Source organism: Protopterus annectens, chromosome 6.part0 (genome assembly GCF_019279795.1).
Source record: "Protopterus annectens isolate FY-2018-M chromosome 6.part0, PAN1.0, whole genome shotgun sequence".
Classification (NCBI taxonomy): domain Eukaryota; kingdom Metazoa; phylum Chordata; order Ceratodontiformes; family Protopteridae; genus Protopterus; species Protopterus annectens.
Genome location: NC_056737.1, coordinates 729,201,828 through 729,214,291, shown reverse-complemented (window position 1 = coordinate 729,214,291; position 12,464 = coordinate 729,201,828). Strand labels below are relative to the sequence as shown.

At 44.7% G+C, this 12,464-nt stretch overlaps 1 protein-coding gene across 1 annotated transcript in view; it reads left to right on the top strand.

The window, feature by feature from the left end:
* DLGAP5 (DLG associated protein 5) overlaps positions 1–12,464 on the top strand; it is a 467,701-nt gene that overhangs the window by 246,510 nt on the left and 208,727 nt on the right. The window contains exon 5 of the mRNA XM_044073570.1: positions 2,336–2,393. Within this exon, the coding sequence (XP_043929505.1) occupies positions 2,336–2,393 (58 nt within the window). The remainder of the gene's footprint in view (positions 1–2,335; positions 2,394–12,464) is intronic.

Below are 12,464 nucleotides of genomic sequence, written 5' to 3'. Positions count from 1 at the left end.
TCCCAAGCCTTTGGCTTGGAGGACACCATGTCTTTCATTTGAAAGGGAATGTTATTGTATGCCTTTCCTTCCCTTTTTCTTCTTCCAGGGTTACTTCACAAAATCGATAGACACTCCAAAAGTCCTTCGGTAACTCCCTTTTGGCCCAGACAGCATTGGTTCCCCTCCAGTTCCATCGGTTCAGGGGCAATCATCACAAGTTACCTCACCACTTGGATCTTCTTACACAGGACAAAGGAACTCTCCTTCACCTTCATTTGTCCACTCTTCAACTGATGCTTTCGTTGATAGGGTTTTGATTCCTTTCTGACACCAGTTTTCTGAGGTCATGTGTAAGATCCTGCAGGAGACCAGAAAATCATATATGGCCAAATGGAAGAGATTTTCTGTTTTCTGTCTTAAACATAACCAAGGACCCCTTTTCAGTGGACGTCCCCCCTGGTTTTTTCTTACCTGGTAACTACTATATGCTGGCTTGGCATATTCTTTAGTGAAAAACACTTGTTAGCCATTTCTGCCTGTCTTCCACTTACTCCTCCTTTGGCCTCTGGGTTTGAGGTCAAGTAGTTTCTTAATGGCATCCTTCATATTAGATCCCCAGGAAAGCCCATTCCTCCTTAGGATCTTAATTTTGTCCTTGAAAAGCTGACTCAGCCTCCTTTTGAGCCAGCCTCCTTCTCCTCCTCTTTGCAACATTGCACCTGAAAGACTGCTTTATTGGTTGGTTTAACATCTGCCAGAAGGGATTCTGAAATACAGACCTTGATGGCGGTCCTGCCTTTTTTGTTTTCTCATAGAGACTGGGTCTCACTCCATACAAATCTTGTTGTTAATGAGCTCTCCCTTCATCTATCCAGCTTCCTTCCATTTACCCTTCTCCGCAATGTGCTAGTGAGAAAGTTCTTCATACTTTGGACTTGCACAGATGGCTCAATATTATTTAGACAAAACAAGGGCCTTTTGATTAGCTTTTTGTTTCTTTTCATATCAGGATATTGAGTTTGGCAGTTTGCAAGCAAACCATCTCCTCCTGGATTTCTAAGGCCATTTCCTTTTGTTATTCTTTTCATGGTAAACAGCTGTCTGCCCCTGTGAGGGCACAATCTACTAGAGAAAGTAGCTTCCTCAGGAGATTTCTTCAAAGGTTTGGACACCAACTTCATCCTTGAAGGTGCTATTTGATCTTTGGTTCATACTTTCACAAAACATTACAAACTGGGTGTCCTTTCTAGATCCAGGGCAGGTTTTGCCAAGGCTATCCTGCATGGGTTTACAAAGGACTCCTCTTTGCCTTCCTCCTCCCTTCCTTCACTGTAACTTTTGTATTCCCCCAGCAGTGATATGGAAGGACACGGTACACTTGTGTAAAAATCTTACCATAATAGTAGATGTCTTTATTCTCACTGTTGCAGTATTCAGTACCCCACTCCTGCACCTTGTTCTCTTCCTTTTGCATGGGTGATATTTTCAAACTTGCTGAGAGGTTCCTTTCCTCCTTTGCCTTCCTTCCTTTTTTCTGGTTGTGCATGTCCTCCCTTCTACAGGGGGGTCTTAGTTCTCATGGTGCACTTCATTTCTGAGTTGGGAGCACACATATGTCACCCTTATGCCCTGCGCTTGTGTGGGTAGCATACATCTGACGTACAGCACTCCCTAAGTAATGAAGGCTTTGGTATACTGGCCGGATGTTGGGCTGTCCATAGCAGGAGATCCCAGAGGTGATGAGTACTGCAACACTGAAAAGGACATCTACTGTTATGGTTTAAGATTTTACACAACTGTACTTTTTGATGTTTGTTAGAGTTGCACTATTTTAAATCACAACCATGCAAGACTGTTTCCTTACAAATTAGTTGGAAAGCCCACTTTTTGTGGGTTTTTCAACCATACTTCAAAGAGCAATGAAACACTGTATCTTGCATCTAATTTTCTGACTTGTCTGAAAAGGACTCTGTTCATGCTAGCAATTAAACAACGCAGCATTTCTTTAAAATTCTTGAACTACTGTGTGATTGCTGACTCAGTCCTAGTATATTTAAAATATTTGCTTGCATGGAGTTGTCAAATTTCTGACACACAGTCTAAGTGTTAAATAGATGGTAAAGATTAGCCAAGAAGTTAAAATAACCTTCTTCACATAAATTCTTAATTTACAGCAGTTGCCCAACATAACCCTCATTTCCGTTTGTGAGTTTATGTACATTCCATTTGATTTGTTTAATTGTAGACCAAAGTGCTCATGAATATTCTGATATTCCTGAAAATTGCTGCTTAAATATTTTTTTTCAGACTAAACCGATATAATGGGATAACTGACATGCATTTTTTCCCTTAGGATTGTTGCTGAAGAAAGCGAGTGTGGAAATATGAGGCACTGTATACAAACGAATAATGTGAGTTTTTTAATGTATTTAATTTGCTTAGTGTTGCATTATGACTGCAGATTCCTATACTTCAAAAATAAGGATATTAGTGCTAGCTGTGGCCATGATGTGCTGGCTTCACAAATAAGCGATAACTGAAATAGAGTTGTGCGAACACATGGGCTGACAATCACTGTGGTAAAATGACAGAAAATGCTGATCATAAATACCACTGTGCTCTGTCTTAGATGACGTAACTACTATTTTGAGTGCATTTTCAGAACTGCATACTGTAAAGCAGGTATTATTGGAAAGACATTTGCCGCCTTTTATTAGAGAGCATTGCAAACATTTTCTCTGCCAAATTGGAAGAGGTCAGCTCTGCTGTCCATTTGCCACACGTGAGTATACTGTTTTACAGGGGTATACTTTTCAATATTCTGTGCTTTGGGAGCATCCAGTATAATATGTAGGTCATCCAGCCCAAAGGCATTTAAGTTTGAGTACTTCAACAGCTGTTTCTCAGTTGTGGTAGCTGCCTTTGACACAGCAGTACATAGTTACACCTGGAGCAAACACAATTTGAACATCCTTAAAATCCTGCAAATGATCCCAAGGATCAGTGCTCCAACCTGGTTAACAAATGGGAAACAAAGAAATAGATGAAAGGTATGCAGTTTACCACTGCATTGTGAAAATGTTTAGAAAATAGTTTTGAGCAGAGCTCTTGCAGCAAATATTAAGCTTAATAAACTTTAATCAGTCATTCAGAAAATATATTCCAGAATGAAATCAGCATGCATATTTGATGAAAAATTGCAAAAGTGTGATGTGTTAATTCTTATTGCATAGAATTTGATAACGGTGAAATTGAATTAACAAAATTCCATTTTATCAACACATGGATGCTGTGGGGTTTTTCCTGTTGCTGGTGGGGTTTAAGATTTGATATTAGTGTACTGCAGAATTTTATGTGATATGTTTTTGTATTGTTTGTTCATTTTTGTAACCATTTGATTACAGGTGTTTTAGTTCTGGCTGATTATATTTTTGTGTGTCAAAAAAGCCCTGCATATGAAATGAGGAGCTGGCTGTTGTATTTCTAAGGATGTTTGCCATTTCTCCACAGGTATGCAAATATGGAATTAGTATATTTAAGCAAGGAGGTGTAAAAGTGAAGGCATCTCCATATGTGGTGGAGGCAGAGTACAACGGATTTTATTCTAGTTAAGTAGGTAGGTAGACTGATTAGAACAAGAACACTTGTCTATCTACCTGCTTAACTTGAGTACTTGAAATTTCAACTAGGTGTCTTTATTCCTCCACAGAGCGGATATCAGAGAGCGAGGGTCTCCTAGATCTGCTAGCCAAAGTGATTTTACCTTGACTAACCCTTTGTACTGTTTCTTGTTAGTCCTGTCACCCTCTGGGTCGCAGGTGGGATACCTGACTTGAGCTTTCTGGATGATCACCTCTGTCATATGTGGTGTAGGAGTATTGCCTTGATGTAATACGAGGAGGCGCATCAAAATCAGCAGTAGGACTAAGGCCAGCAGGCATATTGGGTAGCTCTGACACTCTTGCAGGTTTCTAATCCTTCCTCTTTTGCCCATAGTGTTCAACAGGCTTTGTCTCCAGAACTGATATGACATGTATCGAGCTGCAGCATCACAGAAACGGAGCCAGGCTGCTTTCAAAAATATTTACTTTGTGAGAGTCTACATTTGATCCTATTTTATAGTTAATAAAAAAAGAAACGAGTGGTCTTAAAAACTTCATTGATGAGCTCAGTCACAATAATTTCCAAAAATCATGAAACCCAGGTAGTGTTCCAAAGTAGCAATTTATTAAAAAAGCATTTTGGTACTTAATGCTACCTAATGCAATAAAGCATTTTTAAAATACTACTACAGGGCAGGTGAGCATACATGCAGGTTAGTTTTTCTGGCTGTAGTAACTTACTTTGGTCATCAGGAGGCAGCACAATGCCAGCAGTCTACCATATTCCTTGCTGTTTTAACTGACAATAGTACCAATAGCTTTTAGTTTAATGTTGTTTTAACTCTCAGTAGTTCCAGTATATGTAGGTTTAATGTAGCCAGCCACATTCTAGAGTGTTTAACCCCTAGTACGCCTTCTATTCCCTTTGTCTCCTGTTTTTAAATTTATATCTGCAACATTTCCATCTCTGGCTTGCTCTCTTTTTACCTCTTCAGCTCTGATTTTCACAATTTGCGTCCTTTCTGATAGTTATTTTCCGTGCTGCTTCACACTGCTGACCTGGCCCTGTCAGTACTGGTTCCAACCAGCTAGGCCACTGTGACATCCATATCCATTCTCTCTCTGTCCAAACCCCCAGTTTCATTCACTTTCTTTTCTTTCCAACCCCTTCCCCAGATTCACTAACTTTCCCTTCCTTCCTGTGGTGCCATTTTTACCCCTCTGGACCACTCTAATCCTTTCCCTATACCACTGCTAGAACGTCCCTAAGCCCAACATAAAAGATTCTGAAATAACTCCTCCCAACTATCGCATGTTAAGGAATGATAGAACACAAAAAAGGGGGTGGTGAACCACTCCTTTACTTAGCATACTTCTTAGTCACCCCCTATACCAAACCTTTCCCAAATATGACAAGGCAGAAATGATACCAGCCCTACTCCACCTAAACAAGCATACACTCATTTTTGTTCTCTCCCTCTATATTCCCCCTGGAGACAATATCTCATCCCTTGAAGATATTTTCTCCTGGGTCTCCACCAACATTGCTCACCAAACCATAATCCTGGGGGACGTGAACATAAACTGGGCCACAATCCAATCTCCCACCAACAATCCAATCTCCCACCAACTCACTCAGTATTAACTTATATAACTTTACACAACTAATCAATTCCACTACCAGGCCTACCAAGACCTCCATTACTGGAAGTACAATAGACTGGTATCTAGTATCCATCCTCACTACATCTCTGATAGCAGTTTTCTCCCAGACCCACTAGCTGGCTACTTCCCCACTTTTTCCCACTAACTCACACCTGTATTTCCACTTGCTGCCTAAAGAACTTCAATTCTGAAACCTTCTCAAATGCACTAAAAAGCACAAAGTGGAAGGCATTAAAGACTCTTCCCCTAGATAATGCGCTCTCATACTTTAACTGTACTTTCACAAACCTGCTCAACTCCTTTGCCCCTCTAAAAACAAAACATACAAAAAATAACCCTGCCCCCTGGCTAACTGAAAACACCTTAGCTACTATGCGACTCAGTGACAAAGCCTGCACACGTTACCATAAAAATAAAACCACTATCACCCTTAACGAATATAAAACACTGCAAAATAAAGTCAAAAAACTTATTACCTCAGACCACAAAGCCTATTTCTCCACTCTCCAAACAAACCACAACACCAATCCCAAACTATTTTGGAAAGGAATCCCATCTCTCCTCAACCCCGGAAAAAAGAAAACCCTTGTCCTAACCCAGATGCCTCTGACATGGACTTAGCCATCCAACTTAACTCTTTCTATATAGAGTCCATAAGCAAGCTAACATCGTCCTTCACCAACACCTCTATGACCCCTCCTCAGCCTGCACCCATCCCTTCCTCCCCTAGCATCCCTTGCCCCCCAAACTCCACCCTTCTCTGTCAATCCCATCTGTATGTCCATCATAAAAAAACTTCTAAATTTAAAACCTGTTTCCAATGCCCCTGATGAAATTTCCTCCTACTTCCTAAAAGTAGCTGCAGAAGCCATTGCTGTCCCTATCAGCATACCGATTAATCGGTCTATCTCAGAAAGCCAGGTCTCCCAGCTCTGGAAGAAAGCCTTTATTATTCCTCTACATAAAGGAGGCAATAATAATGACATTCCAAACTTCCGCCCTTTTACTATCTTATCCCCTATTTCTAAGCTTCTTGAAAAATGTATCCACCAACAACTCTTACCTTATCTCATCAACAACTAGCTTCTTACCCCCAAACAGCATGGGTTCAGAGCCAGTCATAGCACCTCCACTGCCCTCCTCTCCTTCCTTGAAACAATTAAAGCCAGCGATTCCGGCCATTTTTTGTCCACCCTTCTCCCCGACCTCTCCAAGGCATTTGACACTATTTCCCACAACCTGCTTCTTAATAAACTCTCTGAACTAAACCTGTTCCCCTTCCTGTACCAAGTGGTTCTCCAGATACCTTACAACCAGACAACAAGCAGTCAGATGGAATAAAGCCACTTCGCCCTTCCTTAATACTCCCACAGGTGTTCCCCAAGGTTCCATTTTAGGCCCCCTACTATTCAGCATATTCATTAACAACTTCTTCCAAGCCATTCCAAACTCCAGTCTCATCCAATATGCTGACAATTCTACCATTATCTGCTCCTCTTCTATCCCTACTCCAAATCAACTTACCCAAAGCGCCTTCTATACTGAGCAGTGGATGCTAGATAACTATCTGCTCTTAATGCAAACAAAACTAAACGTATGATGTTATGTAGTCCAATCTCGCCTACATTCTTACCCGTTGGTTCGGAGCGACTCGGCCATACTCTAACTCAAAGTCTTCAATTGGCTCGTGGCTAAGAGGTATCCCATGCTGCACTGCCCTCTTTTCCCAGATCTCGTTTCCTGCTCGTACAGCTCAGATGTGGTCTCGCTCTTTGCCGTGGCTAAGTATAACTTTCTTCTACTTTTTAGTAGTTTTGTTGCTGCAAAAGCTATTTTCATAGCTAGTCTCTGTTTTTTAATAAAAAAAACAACTGTTTGTGTAGCCTGTTGGCTTTTTGTCTTGGTATCCCGTTTGCGTTTCTTCCCTTCTTACGGGCTAGTCCCGTTTCAATTAGAGGACCTAGTCCTCCCTTCTAGTTGTGTGTGTCCAGTTTCCCTGTGTGTGCTTGTTCCGGTGTTGCCCTGTCCCTTTGGGCTAGGGCCGTCTACTTAGAGGATCTAGTCCTCCCTTGTTTTGTTTGTCATGGCCATTTAAGCTGGAGGTCCTTTCTTCCCTGTGGTGTTTATTGTTCTATGACCGTTTAATTAAGAGGCATAGTTCCCGTGTTTTTCTGTTGTTGGTGTCTGGTTTGTCTTCTGATATTGTGTGCAGTGTCATACCAATATATCTAAGGTTACAAAAGAACACAAGCCTTCTGGCTTCAACAAATGTGATGTGTGGATATAAAATGTCTATTACTGATGGGCACTGTGTGTGTGTGTGTGTGTGTGTGTGTGTGTGTGTGTGTGTGTGTGTGTGTGTGTGTGTGTGTGTGTGTGTGTGTGTGTGTGTATTGCTTGGGGGCTATCCACCTCCAAGAATCCTGTGTGTTCTGTCACTCCTTTAGCCCATGCGTTCTTCAAGAGGAAGAACAAACTGATTCTGAAGGGATTACTGAAACCCTCCTTCAAAGAAGACTTGGAGAGGGCTTCCAGTTTTAAGTCCTCTCCCTCTAAATCAGATAAGACCTCTAAATCAAAAATACGCTCTCCGGCTCCGTCATTTTTATCGGAGCCGCCAGAGAAAGTTGCCAAGTCTACTTCAGTTTCCTTGGCTCCATTGGCTTCTGGGCCGCAGGGAGTGGGTGAATTGACCAAGTCAACATGGGCTCCCAGTTTCTCAGTGACAGAGATACTTGTCCGCAGCCGGTCTCCAGTTTCTGGACCGGTTTCTCCTTCTCATAAGTCTCCTTCTGTAGGGAGGTCCAGATCTCAGACCTTATCCTCTAGGTCCTCCAGGACTCTCTCAGACGATGATGTGGATAGAGTGGTACAGAGACTGCTCCAGTCACCGGTGTTGGCCAAATTGTTTTCGGCTCCAGCCTAATCGGCCCCAGAGCCTGTCACCCATCCATCCTCATATGTTCCTCCTCCAAGCCTTTCTCGGCCTTCGGAGTCAGAGTTGTCGGTTCCGTCTGATGGCTTTGTGTCGGCTCTAGTAGCCCATCCTGACATCTCTGTTCCAATCTCCGCTCTGACCCCGTCAGCTCCGTCTGTGGGGTCCAGGGCTCATAGTTCCTCGGTCAGACCCGAGGGAGAGGTCTCTGTTCGATCTTCTTCGGCTCCGAGCCTCCTGCTCGGTGCTTCGGCACGAGTGAGCTTGGGCCCTGCCTCGGCTTCAGACCTTATCCTTTCGGCTCCGAGGGTTTCCATGGTTAGTCGTTCTTCGGAGCCGGGGGGGATCAGCTTTCGAGGTCATGTGGAGTGTAATGGCCAGGTCCTCAGCTGCGTCTGATGGCACCAACACTCTACCCTCTCCAGCACCGGTATCAGTTTTTATCACCCTCTGTCCTTGGACAGCGGAGATCCAAGGCCTCAGGATACCTCCATGAGTGGTCCCCAACTTTCTGAGGTCTCCCCAGAGTGTTTGCCTGAGGAGCCCCCCAGAAAAAGTGTGTGCAAGAGGAAGCACATTGACTCCCAGGATGAGTCTATCACTTCGGACACCGACCTCGAGGATTCAGAGGTGTCCCCCAAGTCGTCCTCTGAAGATATCTCTTTCTCAGATATCCTGGAGATCTTGAAGCAGAGAGGCGACTGGCTCTCCAAATCTCCCTCTGAGGAGGAGTCAGTGTTCCTGAAGGCCTTTGGGTCTCAACCCTCCACCTCTTGGGTTTCTCCCCCGTTCGATGAACTCCTGGATATTATTTGTCGAAGGGTGTGGGAAACCCCTGACACTGTGGAACCAGTCCCCAGGAGACCCAACAAGTTTCTGCCCTCCCCGCTGACAAGGAATTTCTCACAAAGGGCGTTCCAGTAGATGCCATGGTGGTGGCAGTGGCCACCAAGAAGGAACTAGTTGAGACTTCATCTGCCGTCCATCCCCCTAACAAGGAGTCAAGGACCATGGACTGGTATGGGAAGCATATGTTTTCTTCAGCTGCCTTTACTCTGCTGTTGCTGAACTATTTGTCACATTTTACACAGCTCCAAAGCGATCTCCTAAAAGAGCTTGGAGAGTCTCTGCAGGGCAATGTTTCTGACGCAGTGGCTCAAAAGGTCAATGCCCAGATGTCTACCCTAAATTCCATTACTAACTCCTCCATGAGGCTGATCTCGCATGCAGCCGACGGAGCGAGTAGGGCAGCGACTTCAGGAGTCTCTCTTAGAATGCACTCCTGGATGCGCCTGTGTAATTTCGTGGAGACCTTCAATCTACGTTCATCAATGCCCCATTTGACAGTTCATCGTTGTTCGGAACCAAGGTGAAGGATACTCTCACTAGGTGCGAGCAGGAAGGAAAAACCCTGTCTGCCGTGGGAGTCCATTTTTCCATGCCTTCTACACCTTATCCCAAGGGCCAGAAGGGTGGGAAAATGTGGTTCGGAAAGCCGCAGAGGTTTTTTCAAGACGCACAAAGTGATTCCCCCTCCAGAGGCAGGGGAGGGGGGTGGTAACTCAGGTAGATGCTGCCCTAGTGGCAGAGGAGGCCCGCGTAACCAGGGGGACCACGATTCCTTTCGTGGTTCCTCCTACCAGTGCTCCTGATGGGAGGCCTGACTGCACTTCTCCAGAGCCAGTCAGGGGACGCATTTCGCTATACCCAGAAGCCTGGCAAGGCATCACCCAGGACGAGTGGGTATTAAAGATAATTTCTGAAGGATATCATTTTCCCTTCTCTTCTCATCCCCCGCCAACCAAGAGAATCCCAGATGCTCCACCCAGTCAAAGGGATTCTGCAGCTTCAGAAGTTCAAAAGCTGCTAGCAAAAGGAGCCATCCAGCATGTCCCCTCAGACCAGCTCAGATTAGGGACTTACTAAAGATTCTTTTTGGTGCCGAAAAGAACAGGGGACCCAAGACCCATCTTGGATCTCAGCCGCTTGAACCTCCATGTAAAAAAGTCCAAGTTTCGAATGGTCACTTTGCAGTCTATTCTCCTATTGTTGGGGAAAGAAATATGGATGAGCTCCATCGACCTCAAGGATGCTTACTACCATATAAAGATGGACAGGGCATCCAGAAGTCATTTACGCTTTCGGCTGGGAGCCAGTCATTTTCAGTTTCGAGCCCTGCCCCCAGGGTGTTCACCACAGCCCCCAGGATGTTCACCAAATGTATGGCAGTGGTGACAGCTCACTTGAGATATCAGGGATTCCAAGTGTTTCCGTACCTAGACTGGCTCCTGTCTGCCACCACCTAGGCATCTACTACTACAGACCAGGGACGCCACCATTGCGCTGTGTCAACGATTGGGTATCACACTAAACTGGGAAAGGTCTGCCTTGTTGCTCTCGCAGCATGTCACCTTTATAGGCGCCGAGTTAGACACCGTGCTCATGAGGGCTTTCTTACCACGAGAAAGAATTCAGGTTTTGCAACAACAGGTCTACGCGTTGCTTCCACTGAAAAAGGTAAAGGCAAAAACGGTTCTCAAATTGTTAGGGACAATGGCTGCCACAATTATGCTAGTCCTCTTGCAAGACTACACATGAGGCTCCTTCAGTGGCTGCTTTTTGCTCAGTGGTTCCTACAACACCTTCCGCTTTCCCATCTTATTATGATTGCAGACAACTGCAAGCAGGATCTATGCTGGTGGTCTCAGACCAGCAATCTCACTGTGGGAAAGCCCTTCGTTCCACCTCCTCCAGTTGCCACGGTTACCACGGATGCCTCACAGATAGGTGGGGGGGCATTATCTCGGCAGGACAGTCCAAGACACGTGGCAAGAGCATGAGATACATTTGCATATCAATGTCTTGGAGATGAGAGCAGTGCTATTAGTGTTGCAAGCACTCCAGAGCTTTCTTCCCCTCGGGATGTTTGCAGTCCACTCGGACAACATGTCGGTGGTATGGTATCTGAACAAACAGGGGGGACCAAGTCGTATCCCTTTTGCAGATAGGCTATTCGAGTGTGGCACTGGGCAGAGTCTTCCCAATGCTTTCTTGTGGCAATGCACATTCCAGGGAAGTCCAACGTGATTGCCGACAGGTTGAGCAGAGCAATTCTGATGCCTCACGAGTGGTCCATGAACAAGCAGGTTGCGGAGCAGATTTTCCACAGATGGGGTCAGCCTTGCTGCAATCTATTTGCCAGTCCCCTCAGTACCAAGTGCAGCAGCTACTTCACCCTCATCCCCCCTCACGGGGAGATACCCAGGGACGCTCTATTCACGATTGGCCCTCCGGTCTACTTTATGCCTTCCCACCTGTTCCTCCGATAGCAAAGGTTACTCAGAAAGCACAATTCTTGGGAAGCAAAATGATTCTCATTGCTCCACACTGGCCTCGTCAAATTTGGTTCCCCTTTCACCATCCCTATCTCATGGACGACCCCTGGATTCTGGACCCACAGCCAGACCTATTGACTCGTATGTCAGGGCAGTTCCATCCCTCTCTTCAGACCCTCCGGTTGACAGCTTGGCTTCTCCAGTTCCATCACTAGTCAGGCTTCATCATTTTCCTCCGTAAGTAGTTCATATTCTGTCTTCCTCCCATAAGACTTCGACTAGGAAGATTTATTCCAGTAAATGGAAAAGATTCTCCATCTGGGCTCATGAAAGGCAGATTGACCCTTACACTGCACCAGTTTCATCAGTTCTGGAATTTCTCTCCATGCTTTTCAGTCAGGGGTCAGCTGCCACAACCATTAAAGTTCAGTTAGCGGCCATCTCCACCTTTCATGTCGCTAATGAACCCAGACTAATGACGCATAGACTTTGTAAGGCATTTTTAAAGGGCACTATGATGCTTCAGCCCCCAGTCTTTTGATCCTGTAATGCCATGGGACCTCAGTTTTGTGCTACAGTGTCTCACTTTGTCTCCCTTTGAGCCTGCAGCTACTTGTGACTTGAAATATTTGTCATGGAAGACTATCTTTTTGATAGCCATCACTTCAGCTAGGCGAGTGTCTGAGCTCCAAGCTTTGTCAGTTAGACCTTCTTACTTGTCATTTCACAAGGATAGGGTTTCCCTCAGACCAAATTCTTCCTTTATGCCAAAAGTTGCTTTGGTTATTAACCTCAACCAGTCTATTGAGCTGCCTGTGTTTTTCCCAGAATTTTCTAATAAGGCAGAATTCAAATTCCATCAGCTAGATGTTCATAGACAATTGCGTTTCTGTTTACATAGAATGAAGGATCTTGGGAAATCAGATCAGCTATTTGTCTTGTTTT